Source organism: Saimiri boliviensis, chromosome 1 (genome assembly GCF_048565385.1).
Source record: "Saimiri boliviensis isolate mSaiBol1 chromosome 1, mSaiBol1.pri, whole genome shotgun sequence".
NCBI classification, from domain to species: Eukaryota; Metazoa; Chordata; class Mammalia; order Primates; family Cebidae; genus Saimiri; species Saimiri boliviensis.
In genome coordinates this window covers 250561449-250578475 of record NC_133449.1, presented here as the reverse complement: position 1 = coordinate 250578475, position 17027 = coordinate 250561449, and the positions used below count along the sequence as shown (strand labels likewise).

Here is a 17027-nt window from a genome sequence, read left to right as displayed (position 1 = left end):
ATTTCTCAAAGAAATATTTGTAGATCAGTTAATGTGTTTGTTCCCTTCCCTCAGTTGTTTATAATTTAAGAAAATACTTTTGCTTGCTCCCATCATGACCCCTATTCCGTTAGAAATTTTAATGTTACTTTTAGTATTAATACTATACTGCTTATTGTACAGCTTCAACTTCAAAACATCTTTATGGTTTCACTTCACTTATCTAGAAACATCTCTTCCTGAACTAACAGACATAAAGGGTTATTCAAGGATAGAAGAATGGAAACCAGAACCTTTCAATGCTAACTTTTCCCAATGTTTAATCCCCATTCCTGCCAAGAATTTTTATATTTATTTGCTACCATTTAAAATCAGTTACTCCTTTTCATATAATAATGTTATAAATAATTGCTGAGCAGATGAATAAGAAAAAAATGGTGTTTACCTTGAGTTCATCATTTTTATTTGTGAGAACAGTTTCCATTCCTTTACCATCTCTTTTGACTGGTCCTCAATAAGTAGGGCTTTTTTTGTCAGTTGGTTTGTAATGATATTCTTGGTTGTGGAATGCTTAGTCTGTTACTTTTTAAATGTAGGATCTAAAACCAGACAGGTCTCCAGTAGACAATAGTGAGATAAAATAATTATTTTCAATAATCTGTTAAATTCCATTGAATACTATTAAATTTGTGAACAGATGCATTAACACATTGAGCTTATATATCGTTAGGATTCGTTTCCTTTTTCTTTTGTGACCATTACAGTCCTGCAGCTTTGGAATTCTCTTAGCATATTAGCAACCCATTTATGAATCTAATAAAATCTGCAAAAACATTAAACACATATTCTTGTATCTAGTTCATTAATGAAATTTAGTGAACTATTAATAGGCCCTCACCTGCCCGTTCATGACCCATCAAAGAACTCTCAAGTTGATTCTTTCAAGGATATGGTCTAGTTTGTTTTCCGTAAGCTTTAGATTGGACTAGGCTCTGTATTCATAGTTTTTTATTAAGCATATTAGGTAAGACAATTAAAACACAGGTAGTGGTACACTACTTAACAGTACCAGAAACTCTCTATATTCTAATTGGTTCATTCTCCCATAAAATCCCTTTATAACAAAACACATGTAAATAAGTATGTCATGATCTGTTTTTCAAAAAATTGTGTTTATTAATTTTTAATATTTAGACGTTTTTCACATGATGAATTATCTTGTGTATTAAGCTTACCTTTAGCTTTGGCCCATAATGTCAAGACCATTCACCCTTTCCTTACTTGTGGATTCTGTGGCTTTTAGGGCATGGTATTGACAACTGTAACAGTATATACCACAATTCTAGGTCTACCATTATACTTTGCTTACTCTATCACAAGCTTTTTTTCCTTCAGTTGTTTGATTTGTTCACTTCATTCATTACAGTCCTACCTGTTTTGTCTAGCTTTTTAAACATTTTTGTACAGACAAAAACCAATTAAATGCTTTTTGCTTATTGCTGTTGTCTGTAAGGGAAATACTCTGTATCTGTTGAAACCTTCTCCTGGTACCTTTCTTGATTTTTTTTTTTTTCTTAATCTTGCTCCGATTTTTCTCTTTAAATACTTTAATATGAATATAAAGTTGAGATTTTCACAGTTTTTTGGGTTTTTGGTAAGCATGGGGGATAATACAGGCATAGAATGTATGTATAACCATCTAATGACTTGATGGAATTTTTTATTAATTTTACCTGAACTAGTAAGTATTAAAGACTTTGGATAATTACCAGTTAAACTTGAGTATAAAATTCTTCCTTATGATGTTTAAGTGGCTGGACATGTTTAAAATTGTGTAGTATGGTAAAGATTTAAGAAATGTCCAGTTTTTGCGTAGGAATCCAAAATGATGCTTAACTCAAAACTGCATGCATAAGCTTTTCTTTACATTGAATTCACTGTGTGTTTGATACAGGTGTTTGGAATGGAACTCGTTGGCTGCTTATTTTCTAGAAACTGGAATGTGAGAGAGATGGCCCTCAGGCGTCTTTCCCATGATGTTAGTGGGGCCCTGCTGTTGGCAAATGGAGAGAGCACTGGAAACTCTGGGGGCAGCAGTGGAAGCAGCCCAAGCGGGGGAGCCACCAGTGGGTCTTCCCAGACCAGTATCTCAGGAGATGTGGTGGAGGCGTGCTGCAACGTTCTGTCAATGGTCTGTGCCGACCCTGTCTACAAAGTGTACGTTGCTGCTTTAGTAAGTAGCTTTATTCCATAATCATATCATTATGGGTTTGGGTTTTTTTTTATGGTTAGTAGATAGTGTTTTTAAGATACAGTAAAGCTACTTTACCTACTTTTGGGAAATCCAGATTTTATTTTTGTTCCATAATCCCAGGAAATTACAGTTTTTCTTTTATTCTGTTTATTTGAACGTTGCTGATTTTATTATATTCAGGGTTTCCAGTGTACTGTTTGACTTTTTTAATTTTAATGTTTTAAAGACTTTGAAGGGGTATCCGAGGGAAAGAATACAGTCATGGTTTCTTACTTTCTGTTTCTGGTTGGACCAGTAAAGCTCCTTCCTCATCCTCCTTTTCCGCTTATCACTAGAAACAGAAACTAAAAACCATGACTTCAGGCTGCTAAAAGCCTAAAACAAAACAGAACAACAACAAATAAAGCGAGTTGGACCAGCTTGCTGATTTGTAAAGACTGTTTTAATGTCTTGCTGTTCATATCTTTACGTTTTTCTGAGCAGATACCTTGTATATGACCAAATTAAAAATGCTTTTGGGGATGGCAAAGTCATCAACGTTACTCTGATTGTTAAAAAAAATTAACAGATATTCAGGAAGATTTGTTTTTAACAAACATTTTGCTTGATTTTTAATAAACATTGTTGTGTGGGGATTCAAAACCTTTTCAAAGAAAAAGGTTCCATGAGTAGCTTTTCCAGTTTAACCTGTTAAAAATTCTTTCATGGGTGGGCTAGAGTGACAGGGAGGTAATTTAGGAGACTAATTGGACCTTCTGCTTTCTGAGTGTATGTCTCTTTAGAATACGGTTTCTCGCACTTTGGGAGGCCGAGGTGGGTGGATCACGAGGTCAAGAGATCAAGACCATCCTGGTCAACATGGTGAAACCCCGTCTCTACTAAAAATACAAAAATTAGCTGGGCATGGTGGCGCACACCTGTAGTCCCAACTACTCGGGAGGCTGAGGCAGGAGAATTGCTTGAACCCAGGAGGCGGAGGCTGCAGTGAGCCGAGATCGCGCCATTGCACTCCAGCCTGGGTAACAAGAGCGAAACTCCGTCTCAAAAAAAAAAAAAAAAAGAATAGGAATTCTCAACCTCAGTACTATTAATATTTGTTAGATAATTACATGTTGAAGGGTCGGGGGAGAGCCAGGGATGTTGTCCTATGTGTACTGTGGCAGCATCCCTGGCCTCTACTCAGTAGATCACCAGGAGCAAACCCACCCCCACACATTTATGCCCCAGTCATGACAGCCGAGAATGCCTCCAGGCATTGCCAGATGTGTCCAGGGGTCCAAACTGCCCCCAATTCAGAACCACTATAAAATAATTCTTATCTAGCCTGTTTTTAAAAGTCATTCGTCTGTAAGGTTCCTCCCTCAGTCTTTTTCGAATCCATCCTCTAACAGTTGGGCCTAATGAATCTTCTTCTTGAGAGATAATACAGCATGACAGTTATGAACATGGGTTTGGAGTCACAATTGAGTGATCTCATAATTCATTATTTCAACTTTACAATACTTGCGTAATATGCAGGTTAAAGTGGGACTAGCCTAGGCAATCCGAACACATGATCAAGATCGTAGAGACAGACCTTGATTCAAATCATGGCTTTCTTTTTTCTAGCACGGTGACTTTACAAAGGTTACTTAACCTCTCTTAAATAAACTTCATTTTTTTCACCCATAAAATAAGGAAAATACCTCCCAGATTTGAAATGAGATTACGTAGAAACTTTCAACCATATGCCCGGCACATTGTAAGAACATTGAATATTATGTAATAGTTATTTCTTAAACACAAGTTTGATTATCTCTCAACTCCTTTAAAAACCATTGGAGGGGCCGGGCGCGGTGGCTCAAGCCTGTAATCCCAGCACTTTGGGAGGCCGAGGCGGGTGGATCATGAGGTCACGAGATCGAGACCATCCTGGTCAACATGGTGAAACCCCGTGTCTACTAAAAATACAAAAAATTGCCTGGGCATGGTGGCACGTGCCTGTGATCCCAGCTACTCAGGAGGCTGAGGCAGGAGAATTGCCTGAACCCAGGAGGCGGAGGTTGCAGTGAGCCGAGATCGCGCCATTGCACTCCAGCCTGGGTAACAAGAGCAAAACTCCGTCTCAAAAAAAAAAATCCGTTAGAGGTTTCTGTTTCTTCAACTGCATTCCTAAAGCGTATTCTATGGAAGTTTGGCAGGGTTTGAAAAGTTCCCTGAAGAAAGAATCCTGTATTCACTTAAGATTGGTGGAACACTGGATGACACAAGGATAACTAGGTGTGTTGACTGAAAGGCTTCTAGCATCCTTCAGTAAGCTAGTGTACATTGTGAACCTAAAAGATCAAAGGGTAAAATGCATTGTTTCCCAGAGTTATTTTGCTACAGCCTGTTTTTTCATGTAGTATCTGGAGGGACCAACATACTATAGAATAAAGACCAATTGGCCCAACATTTTGCCTCTATTTTCGAACACAAACCTTCAGGCATACTTGACTAAAGATAATCCTCTTTTTGCCAGTTCCTTTTCTGCAAAGCCTTTGCCATGTTACTCTTTTTGTACACACCGTAACTGCCTTACTGTCATGGTTGTTTCTTCTTAAGTTCAGACTGTTTCCCAACTAGCATATTAGTTCCTAGAGCGCAAGGACCACATGAAAGATACCAGGCTCCATGGAGACAGAAATGGCTCCTGCTGTTAAAGCTCACCCTTTCCCTTTCTTCTCACCTATCTCTTTCCTTTCTCTTTGTTTTTCCTCTCCCCCACTCTCCATATGTTTTTGTTTTTGTTTTTGCTGAACCATTTGAGAGTATTTTGCAGGCATCATGACACTTTCTCCTCAGATACTTAAACATGTAAACACGTGTTTCTCAAAACCAAATACATTCTTCCATATATTCTTCTATATATAGTCAGCACAATGGAAAACTGTGATTAAAATTAATCACAATACTGTTTTGTACTATAAAGGTTATACTCAAATTTCTCCAATTGCCCAACAGTGCCCTTTATAACTAAACTGCAGACTTTATTCAGATTCCACCAGTTTTTCTGCTACTGTCTTTTTTTTCTGGTCCAGGATCCCACATTGCATTTAGTAAGCATGTCCCCTTAATGTCTTCTCATCCATAACAGTTCCTCAGATTGTCCTGGTTTTTCATGACCTTGACAGATACTTTCAAAGTGTGCTGGCCAGTTACTTTGTAGAATATCCCTCAATTTGGGTTTATCTGATGTTTCCTCATGATTAGGCGGAAGATACATATTTATCACAAGAATGCCACAGAGGTGGTAGGCCCTTCTTGGTGCCTCACATCAGTGGGTACATATGTCCGTGGCTTTTTATTATTGGTGATGCTGTCAGTTAAGGGACTGTCTACCAAGTTTCCCTGCTGTAAAATTAGTATTCATAAATATCTTGTGAGAGATACTTTGAGATTATGCAGATATCCTATTTCACCTCAAAATTCTGTCTACTGATTTTAAAAGCATTTGTGGATCTTACCAACAGCATTTATTATTACACCATTAAAAATGGTGTTCTAATGGTGATTATCTATTTTCCTCATTCCTTCTACATTAATTAATTGAAATTATGCTGTAAAGAAGAGCTTCTCTGTTTATGTACTATTCAATTTTTAATTTACATCAGCATAGGCTCCTGGGTATTCATTTTGTTCTGTGGGTTGCAACCTAGTACTACCGTCATTTGTGTTGTTGCACTAATTATTCCAGCCTTGACCATTTGGAGCTCCTTCAGGTTGGCTCCTGTTCTCATTTTCTTTTTAAAAATAATTTTGTAACTTTTCATCTTGAAATGAATTCAGACTTTTAAAAATTGCAGAGAAAAAAGTTCAGAAAATTCTTTCCTTCCCCATTCATTTATTTAGTTAGTTGTTTGTATCATTACAGACGCATGGGATTCTGATTCTGTGGGTTATAATTCATTCCTATCTTCACTTATTTTGTCACTCAAATTGTCTCAAATTAGGCCATTATCTCTGGTGCCTTTTAAGTGTACATAAACTGACCTTCAGATTTTTTTCCTCAGAAAACTTTGAGAGCCATGCTGGTATATACTCCTTGCCACAGTTTAGCGGAAAGAATCAAACTTCAGAGACTTCTCCGGCCAGTTGTAGACACCATCCTAGTCAAATGTGCAGATGCCAATAGGTAAGGCTTTGTTGATGAACCACTTCAAACCATCTTGTCTTAAAAGTGCCTGGCAGCAAGCCTCACATCTAGTGAATGTCTGATACATTTTATTAAATGAGTCTTTGAACATTGTATTTTAATCCAAGATTTAAAATGAAAATGCAGCACTTAAAGCTCTTAAGGACTGGGGAAAAGAACTGCCAGCAAGTAGAAGCCAGGCAGACAAACTGCATGGATCTCCACACTATTGTATTGTGATTTATTCTCTTAAATAGCATTCATAATCTGAAGTCCAGTTGATAAGAATGGTAGTTGACATTTATATTCATAAGGTATAATCTCATTTTAGAGTTCGGGTTATACAGGATAGGAACCAGTAAGATCATTACAGCTGTATATCCCTTAATATCAGGATAAAAAAATTAACAAATGCATCTCATTATTTTCAGTGTAATGGAATTTTATTCTAAATTATGACAGTTTTTGTCAAAAAAATTTTAGATTTGTTTTGATATTCCTGCAATATCCTTGAAAACTGTCAGGGATCAAGAATAACTCTAACTGGAAAGAAAAATATGAAGTAGAGAAGTGAGATATAGTGACAGTAAAAATGAGTACAAGCCATGCTTTTTTTAGACCAATGGTTCTCTTTTATTTTTCCCTTCCATAAAATAGGAGGAAAACACCACTTTTCATGTAATAATCACAGCTCCCATGAACAGTTCCTGTTTTTTTCTAACCCAGCAGATCTTGGTTAGCAAGAGGTGTTGAATCTCCCTTATCTTGCCTCTTCCATTTAACCCATTTTGAGTTCTCTCAGTACCTTTCTCTTCCTCTTCAAGTCATAATGACAGTTTGCACAGGAGCTCAAAAATTAGGTACCTACGTTTAACTAATTTCTCATCTAATGATGTCTGTCTTTTGCCTCTGTTGTTTTCTCTACAGATTGAAAATATTGGATGTTTTCTTTTCGCTTAGGGAAAACATTGTAAATATTTTTTTTAAATGGGCAAATTAACAAGCAATTTGCAAAGTGCATAGGAAAATGTCAGTTTTCAATATTAGAATAGGTATTTGTCTGAGAATTCAGTGATCTCGTGGTGTTTGTTGTGCTGCTCACTTTCTGAAATTCTAAAGTTTGGTTGTTTACCTGGTCACCTGAATGACTGAACATCAGAAATACTGCAGAGAGATTTTATAATATTCAGAACCTCATTCTGGCTATATAAGGGAATGTAGGATTTTTGGTTGGAAGATTCTGTTTTTAATTCAAGAGATTCTTAGTGAAAGTTCAGAAATCAAAATGTCAGCGTCCTTTTTCTTTTTTTTTTTTAAACAAAATGTGGTAAGACTTTTATCTGATTTGGTATTTAAATCAATACTTAGAGCCATTGTTGAAGATTCTGTGCTTAACGTAGATATATGTTAAATTTATGAAATTAGACCTAATGAATGAATATTACTATTTACAGTGACACTGTTAATGTGATTTCAGTGGTGGAAAAGTAAACACTTTTGAAAACATTATTTCTCCACTTTTTCACAAGGCACTGCGTTACTCCTCTAATATTGAGTAGTATTTTATACAAGATCCAGGATTGATACTGCTTTTCTTTTGCTTTTAGCCGCACAAGTCAGCTGTCCATATCAACACTGTTGGAGTTGTGCAAAGGCCAAGCAGGAGAGTTGGCAGTCGGTAGAGAAATACTAAAAGCTGGTAATAACTTTTCACTTAAAATAAATATAACTTATTTTATTATGTTCCTGAGGCGCTTTGTCTAATCTCATAATCTCTCATGAGGCAGTTACAGGATTTTGAAGTAATTTTATAAATTGATTCATTGTGTTACAGTTAGATATGGGAATTAATCTGAGACAGAAATTCTTTAAAATAGTTTAGAATATTTTTGTTGGCTTTATACCATTTATGTCTTGTTTTAGATTTTAATATCACTATTTTTTAATCATTTATTTTTACTCTCCTTTTTGTAGGATCCATTGGTATTGGTGGTGTTGATTACGTCTTAAATTGTATTCTTGGAAACCAAACTGAATCAAACAACTGGCAAGAACTCCTTGGCCGCCTTTGTCTTATAGATAGACTGTTGTTGGAATTTCCTGCTGAATTTTATCCTCATATTGTCAGTACTGATGTTTCACAAGCTGAGCCTGTTGAAATCAGGTAATTTTTCTTCCTACATCCTCCTCAAGAATGACACATTTTAGATTTATGAAAGACTCAAAAACTACAGAGCATAGGTAGGTTGCTGATAACTTAATATTTGGTTGACATATGAAACCCTGAAGTCTAAGGTGTTTAATTTAAAATTTATAGATACTTTATGCTGAAATGGTTTTTGAAGTATACACCCTGTAAATTACTACCATTTTTTAAGTTTCCATGTACTTTTCGGTAATCAGAACTTACATGGTAATGAATGTTTTTTTCTTTCAGGTATAAGAAGCTGCTGTCCCTCTTAACCTTTGCTTTACAGTCCATTGATAATTCTCACTCAATGGTTGGTAAACTTTCCAGAAGGATCTACTTGAGTTCTGCAAGAATGGTCACTGCAGTACCCCATGTGTTTTCAAAACTGTTAGAAATGCTGAGTGTTTCCAGTTCCACTCACTTCACCAGGATGCGTCGCCGTTTGATGGCTATTGCAGATGAGGTGGAAATTGCTGAAGCCATCCAGTTGGGCGTGGAAGACACTTTGGATGGTCAACAGGATGGCTTTTTGCAGGCATCTGTCCCCAGCAACTATCCAGAAACCACAGAGAACCGTTCGCCTGAGTGCACAATCCATCTAGACAAAACTGGAAAAGGATTATGTACTACAAAATTGAGTGCCAGTTCAGAGAACATTTCTGACAGACTGGCCAGCATTTTAGTAGGACCTCCTAGTTCAACAACAACAGAGCAACCAAAGCCAATGGTTCAAACAAAAGGCAGACCCCACAGTCAGTGTTTGAACTCCTCTCCTTTATCTCATCATTCCCCGTTAATGTTCCCAGCCTTGTCAACCCCTTCTTCTTCAGCCCCATCTGTACCAGCCGGCACTGCAACAGATGTCTGTAAGCATAGACTTCAGGGATTTGTTCCCTGCAAAATACCTTCTGCATCTCCTCAAACACAGCGCAAGTTTTCTCTACAATTCCAGAGAAACTGTCCGGAAAACAAAGACTCAGATAAACTTTCCCCAGTCTTTACTCAGTCAAGACCCTTGCCCTCCAGTAACATACACAGGCCAAAGCCATCTCGACCTACCCCAGGTAATACAAGTAAACAGGGAGATCCCTCAAAAAATAGCATGACACTTGATCTGAACAGTAGTTCCAAATGTGATGACAGCTTTGGCTGTAGCAACAATAGTAGTAATGCTGTTATACCCAGTGACGAGACAGTGTTCACCCCAGTAGAGGAGAAATGCAGATTAGATGTCAATACAGAGCTCAACTCCAGTATTGAGGACCTTCTTGAAGCATCTATGCCTTCGAGTGATACAACAGTAACTTTTAAGTCAGAAGTTGCTGTCCTCTCTCCTGAAAAGGCTGAAAATGATGATACCTACAAAGATGATGTGAATCATAATCAAAAGTGCAAAGAAAAGATGGAAGCTGAAGAAGAAGAAGCTTTAGCAATTGCCATGGCAATGTCAGCGTCTCAGGATGCCCTCCCCATAGTTCCTCAGCTGCAGGTTGAAAATGGAGAAGATATCATCATTATTCAACAGGATGTAAGTTTAGATTATTTAAGAGGTTAGAAAGCTTACTTGGGGCTGGGCAGTCACTCACACCTGTAATTCCAGCACTTTGGGAGGCTGAGGTGGAAGGATTGCTTGAGCACAGGAGTTTGAGACCAGCCTGGGTGACAAAGCAAGACCCTGTCTCTACGAAAAAATTGTTTTAAAAATTAGCCAGGCATGATAGTGCATGCCTGGTGTCCTAGCTACCCAGGAGGCTGAGGTGGGAGGGTCACTTGAACTTGGGAGTTTGAGGCTGCAGTGAGCTGTGATTACACCACTATACTCCAGCCTAAATGACAGAACAAGAAACTCTCAAAAAGAGTTTCCCTGGACCATGCTAAAATCTAATTCATAAATGTTGCTTCTGACATGAGTTAATCATTGCTAGCAGGTTTCTCCACATAAAATTTTTACTTATACAATAACATTTGTACTGTTTAGCAATACTTCTTGCCTATATAAAAGGCATTTCCGGTTAATTTTATAATGGTGATCATTTTTGCATTTGACATTGGTCACCAGTACTTTCCATTCAGAGGTCACATTTATAGGTGGTTTGGGAGGCCAAACTGAACAAGAATAATACCTTGCCAGACTAATTTCACAAAATCTTACTCCTTTAACAGTAAAAAGATTGCTTTCATTTAATATGTAGACACCAGAGACTCTACCAGGACATACCAAAGCAAAACAACCATATAGAGAAGACACTGAATGGCTGAAAGGTCAGCAGATAGGCCTTGGAGCATTTTCTTCTTGTTATCAGGCTCAAGATGTGGGAACTGGAACTTTAATGGCTGTTAAACAGGTAAATATCTAGTGAGCATATAATTGAAATCATGAAATGAAGCATGTTCAATAAAAAGAACAAAAAAATATGTCCACATGTGTGTGTACTTTAGTTCTTTAAAGTTTGAGAAACTTGAATTTCAAAGTAGAAGTTTCCAAAGTACCAGAAACATCATGAATTCTGTTATTAAAAGTTAAGGCCAGGCGCAGTAGCTCATGCCTCTAATGCCAGCACTTTGGGAGGCCGAAGGTGGTTGCATCATTTGAGTTCAGGAGTTCAGGATCAGTCTGGCCAACATGGTGAAACCCTGCCTCTACTAAAAATACAAAAATTGGCCAGGCATGGTGGTGGGTGCCTGTAGTCACAGCTACTCAGAAGGCTCAAGCAGGAGAATCGCTTGAACCTGAAAGGTGGAGGTTGCATTGGGCCAAGATTGCACCACTGTACTCTAGCCTCAGCGACAGAGCAAGACTCCATCTAAAAAAAAAATAAAATAAAAGTTGAAGTATGATTATTGTAAGATTACAATATCAAGATGGCCTTACAAATGTTTTTTGGTTTTGCTTTTTGTAGGTATTAGAGGTGTAGTTTTCAGGTACTTCTTTTAGCTGTGTACTGGTGGAGTGCCATCTTGGGATTTCATTGGTTTACCCTTTATAATGAGCATACTTATCGTAACTTTCATTTTTAAATCATGTTGATTCTTCCATATTTGACCTTTTCTCATTTTTACTCTGAGACTACTGGAATATTGACTATACCTCAGCATTTAAATCATTTTTCTGATGTTTACTGCTGCTTAAGCTAGATTCTTAACGTTTAAAAGAGTTTGACTTTTTTTTTTAAGTACACTCCATCATGAGCATAAATGCCATCTAATATATATGCTAGTTTGCATTTGTTCATTTTAGATCAGATTGCTAGTGAAAATACGCAAAACTTTGTGAACATGTTTATTTTAAACAGGTGACGTATGTCAGAAATACATCTTCTGAGCAAGAAGAAGTGGTAGAAGCATTAAGAGAAGAGATAAGAATGATGAGCCATCTGAATCACCCAAACATTATTAGGATGTTGGGAGCCACGTGTGAGAAGAGCAATTACAATCTCTTTATCGAATGGATGGCAGGTATGTTAATGTTTTAAATTACAAATATTAGTACATAGATTTAACTTTCTCCAATTAAATTTAGGAAAAGCTGGTTTAGTTAACATTTATTTTTATCAAATAGTTTGGGTTGATTTCTAAAGACAAATCATCCCTAATATATTTTATGAACCACAAATACTTTGTCTTTCATTTAATATAAATATTAACTACCTCTACCTTTTAAATGTTTCCAGTGTGTTTTTAAATGATTGTGTAGCATTTTTTTAAAAATACCTGATATGTATAAGATCTATATATTTGCAGGTGGCCATGATAAACTGGACAGATGAGGAAGTGTTTTAACATAATATAAAAACAAAATTAACATATAACTTAAAAACTTATTACAAGTAAACTAGCATGGAAGCATAAAGTTGAACCTTGTCATCTGCTGAAATAAATGAAGACTGAGTTTTATTTTGTATTATAAAATGTATACAATAAAATGAATGACCTGATGTGGTGAGCAGATTAAGTGTTTGGTTTAACAACTTAAATTTGGGTGTGTGTTTAAGAGTAAGTTTCTGTTTACCAGTCAGTTCTTAAGTACGTTATCTGTTGTTGGTCTTCATAAAGATTTACACTTCAGTAGATAGGTTGACTTATAAACACTTTTAAAAGAGGCTAGATTTGTGACATGTTCAGGTCAGAGCTAGTAGATGGTAGGATATGAAGCCTAACTCTTCTGTTCCTCCTCCATTTAGCATTCTCCGTCTGCTAAATAATGTTAACATTGTATACTTCAGTCATTATTAAAGTAGTTTTGTATGTTTTGAGAAGATAGAGAAGTACATTTCAAAAATAGTTTCATCCAAAATTGTTAACTTTTACGGCTTTCTGAAATCTTGACCCTTCAGTAAACCAGTTCCCTGAGGAGTCCATGAAAATCTCCTAATTAATAGGTCTTTGAGATGATACAGGAATATGTTAGTTTTGAAGTGTTTTTCTTCTATTTGAGATGTGAATGTGAATTCATGCAGTGAAAACTTGAGAGACAACAGTGTAATAAATACTTCCAATTCCGGCTTAAGTTTATGATAATTATTTTTATTGTCTTATAGGGGGATCTGTGGCTCATTTGCTGAGTAAATATGGAGCTTTCAAAGAATCAGTAGTTATTAACTATACTGAACAGTTACTTCGTGGCCTTTCATATCTCCATGAAAACCAAATCATTCACAGAGATGTCAAAGGTAGGAATTATTTTCATTATTATCTAGTGACAATAAAAAAATTAATGTAACCTTAAAATTTTGGGCCAGGCGAAGTGGCTCACACCTGTAATTCCAGTAAATGGGTAGGCCAAGGCAGGCAGATTACTTGAGGTCAGGAGTTCAAGACCAGCCTGGCCAACATGGTAAAACCCCGTCCCTACTAAAAATATAAAAATTAACAGGGTGAGGGGGTGCATGCCTGTATTCCTGCCTATTTGGGAGGCTGAGGCAGGACAGTGGCTTCAACCCAGAAGGCAGAGGTTGTAGTGAGCTGAGATCATACCACTGCACTCCAGCCTGGGTGACAGAGCGAGACTCTGTCTCAAAAAAAGAAAAAAATGGACCTTTGTTGATAGTTTCTAACTATGGGATTTTTTTTTCTTCTGAGTAATTCAGAATATTAGAAGTGAAAGAAGCCTTAGAAGTCATTTAATCTGCCTTCGCCATTTAATCTATAAGTATATTGAATACAAGAGAGCCTGTGACTTTCCGTCTTTTTTTTGAGACGGAGTCTCTCTGTCGACAGGCTGGAGTGCAGTGGTGCAATCTCGGCTCACTGCAACCTCTGCCTCCTGGGTTCAAGGTTCTCCTGCCTCAGCCTCCCAAGTAGCTGGGACTACAGGCATGCACCACCACACCCGGCTAATTGTATTTTTTTAGTAGAGTTGGGATTTCATCATATCAGCCAGGATGGTCTTGATCTTAACCTCATGATCCAGCCGCCTATGGCACAAAGAATGCAGTGCAGGTCTCCAGATTCCCTTTCTTGGCCTCATGATACACTGACTCCCACAAAGTTCCTTTTCCTGGTTTTATTTAGAATAATTGGGGTATTGGGATATCATAAACTTCTTTTAAGAAAGATTTCTTCAAATCTTTTGTCGTTCCCTTTCTTTTTCTTTTCCTTTTTTTTTTTTTTTTGAGACAGGGTCTCTGTTGCTCAGGATGGAATGTGGTATTGCAAACCTGGCTCACTGCAACCTTTGCTTCCTGAGCTCGTGTGATCCTCCCACTTCAGCTTCCCAAGTAGCTAGGACTACTGGTGTGCACCACCATGCCTGGCTAATTTTTTATATTTTTTGTAGAGATGGGGTTTTGCCATGTTGCCTCCAGACTGATCTGGAACTCCTGGGCTCAAGCAATCCTCTCGCCTCAGCCTCCCACAGTCCTGAGATTACAGGCGCAAGCCACTGTGCCTGGTTCCAGTTTATTTTTCTCAAGGAAATTTGGTTTTCTGTCATCAGTTTTTTTAGCTAGTATTTGACATAATGTATTGAAGTAATTTTATTAAGCTGTAATTATGAGTTCAGCGCATATGCTTTGAATTGGTCTTGATCAGTATGTTTCAACAAAACTGTCTTCAAATGTAAATTAGGCTAAAATGTAAATTTTGGAGAAAGATTTTGTTGGAAACCATATTAAAGGTTTTTCAACACTTACTCTTTAAAGTTTCACTAAATCTCTTTTTTGATCTCCTTGTGCTTTAATACTTGTTTTTCAGACTTTCCCTTTGAGGCATTAGATTTTACTTAACACTAGAGAGAGCTGTGTACCTTTAGCAAGAATGAAGTGAAAGGAAAAGAGAATAACTATCTGAACCTCTGACATGTAGTTCACTTCTTTCTTTCGTCATTGTCCTATTTCATTAGTATTTTACTATATTTTTAATGTGTTCTTTACAAGGTCATTTGCTGTGTTTGTTGACAGGTGCCAATTTACTAATTGACAGCACTGGTCAGAGACTAAGAATTGCAGATTTTGGAGCTGCAGCCAGGTTGGCATCAAAAGGAACTGGTGCAGGAGAGTTTCAGGGACAGTTACTGGGGACAATTGCGTTTATGGCACCTGAGGTGAGAAGCAGCTTTGAGAATGATGAAAAAAAGTATTTTGGAGTTCTGTGTGACAGCATTATGCTAACTTATCTTGCAGTAGTATCCAGTATATAGTTGCCAATTAGAAGTCCATGGCCCTTAAAATATGGTTTTAATAACATATCTTTCATTTCAGACTCTTACTCCCAACCTTTCTTTGTCTTGACAAAATTCAAAAAATAGCTTTTAATAGATTTGCTTAAGGGCTGTTCCTGATAAAGAATTTTGGAGTAATTTATAGCAGTTGCTTTGTAGTAAACTCAAAGTGCACATAACAGAACTTTTTAAAAATGCCGTCTCTCTATTCTGAAAGGAGACGAGCACATAGAGAGGCAGGTCCTGAGAGTAGAGAAAGAAGTTTAAGTGTTACTCTTCTTATTGTTATATTCATATGTAGTAATGATTTATTGTCTTCTTGCCCTGTCATTTGCTAAGAGCAAAATTCTGTGACGTGACTCTGCTTCAGAATCTCCAGTTCTCCAAAATAGTTTTGTGCTACCTGGAAAATTAAGCTCATTGATGAAATAAATTAGGTATTAGGAAATCCACATAATTGCTGTTTGTACCAGTTTTATCCCTAAAGTGAAAAAAGTAGAATCTGTAACTACAAAGTGGCCTTCTCTTTTTCAAATGAGTCATATTTCCAAATTAACTCTGATTTATTTTAGGTACTAAGAGGTCAACAGTATGGAAGGAGCTGTGATGTATGGAGTGTTGGCTGTGCTATTATAGAAATGGCTTGTGCAAAACCACCATGGAATGCAGAAAAACACTCCAATCATCTTGCTTTGATATTTAAGGTAATTGTGAGATAAAAATTACTTCTTTGTCCTAAAAGGAGTACAGCAGAATTTGGCAAGAGGCAAATTCTGATGGTTTCTCCCTAACAATCTAGCATGAAGGTAAATAAATAGTCTGTATATTTATTCAGAGGGTTTGATATACAATTTTTTAAATTTTAAGATGGTATGAAAGCAATACAAATTCAGTAAAAACCATACATTGAATTTTGATTTTTTTCTGAGCTAGCAATATGCAGTATGATATACTCTGATGATGCCAGGCAGTGGCAGTGAGCCACAGCTCCCAGTCAGCCACACAATCACGAGAGTAAACAACCAATACTCTATGATGTACTGTGCTGTTAGATGATTTTGCTCAACAGTAGGCTGATGTAGGTATTACAAGCACATTCAGAATAGGCCAGACTAAGCTATAATGTTTGGTAGGTTAGGTGTATTAACTGCATTTTCAACTTATGATATCATCAACTCAAAAGGGGTTTATCGTGACATAACCTCAGCATAAATGGAAGAGTGTCTGTGTATGTGTATATTTCCAGGAGTTGGTATTGTCAATGGTATTATCAGTGTTAGTGACATATATAGTCACTTCTTGTTATTTGAGGTAGTTATGCTTTAAGTTGCTATAAACACTTAATTAGCAAATACTTTAACAGTACTAGAAGAAATATGTAGTACATACATTTATATGTGTGTGTATACACACATACATCCATCACTTTAAAAACGTGAGATTCAGCCGGGCGCAGTGGCTTATGTCTGTAATCCCAGCACTTTGGGAGACCAAAGTGGGTGGATCATGAGGTCAGGAGTTCAAGACCAGCCTGGGCAATATAGTAAAATCCCGTCTCTTCTAAAAATACAAAAATTAGCCAGGCATGGTGGCAGGCAACTGTAATCCCAGCTACTCGGGAGGCTGAGGCAGAGAATTGCTTGAACCCAGGAGGCAGAGGTTGCAGTGAGCCAAGATCATGCCATTGTACTCCAGACTGGGCAACAGAGTGAGACTCCATCTCAAAAAACAAAGTGAAATTCTTGATTAATTTTACATAATTCAAAAATTTTTAAATCTAATTTGCTATTTT

At 37.1% G+C, this 17027-nt stretch overlaps 1 protein-coding gene across 4 annotated transcripts in view; it reads left to right on the top strand.

The window, feature by feature from the left end:
* MAP3K1 (mitogen-activated protein kinase kinase kinase 1) overlaps positions 1–17027 on the top strand; it is an 80591-nt gene that overhangs the window by 59651 nt on the left and 3913 nt on the right. For all 4 annotated transcript variants that reach the window (XM_039467671.2, XM_039467673.2, XM_074385769.1 and 1 more), the window contains exons 10-19: positions 1934–2212; positions 6265–6386; positions 7994–8085; positions 8361–8550; positions 8824–10105; positions 10770–10922; positions 11871–12033; positions 13116–13247; positions 14976–15118; positions 15808–15939. In XM_039467671.2, coding sequence (XP_039323605.2) covers positions 1934–2212; positions 6265–6386; positions 7994–8085; positions 8361–8550; positions 8824–10105; positions 10770–10922; positions 11871–12033; positions 13116–13247; positions 14976–15118; positions 15808–15939 — 2688 coding nt within the window. The remainder of the gene's footprint in view (positions 1–1933; positions 2213–6264; positions 6387–7993; positions 8086–8360; positions 8551–8823; positions 10106–10769; positions 10923–11870; positions 12034–13115; positions 13248–14975; positions 15119–15807; positions 15940–17027) is intronic.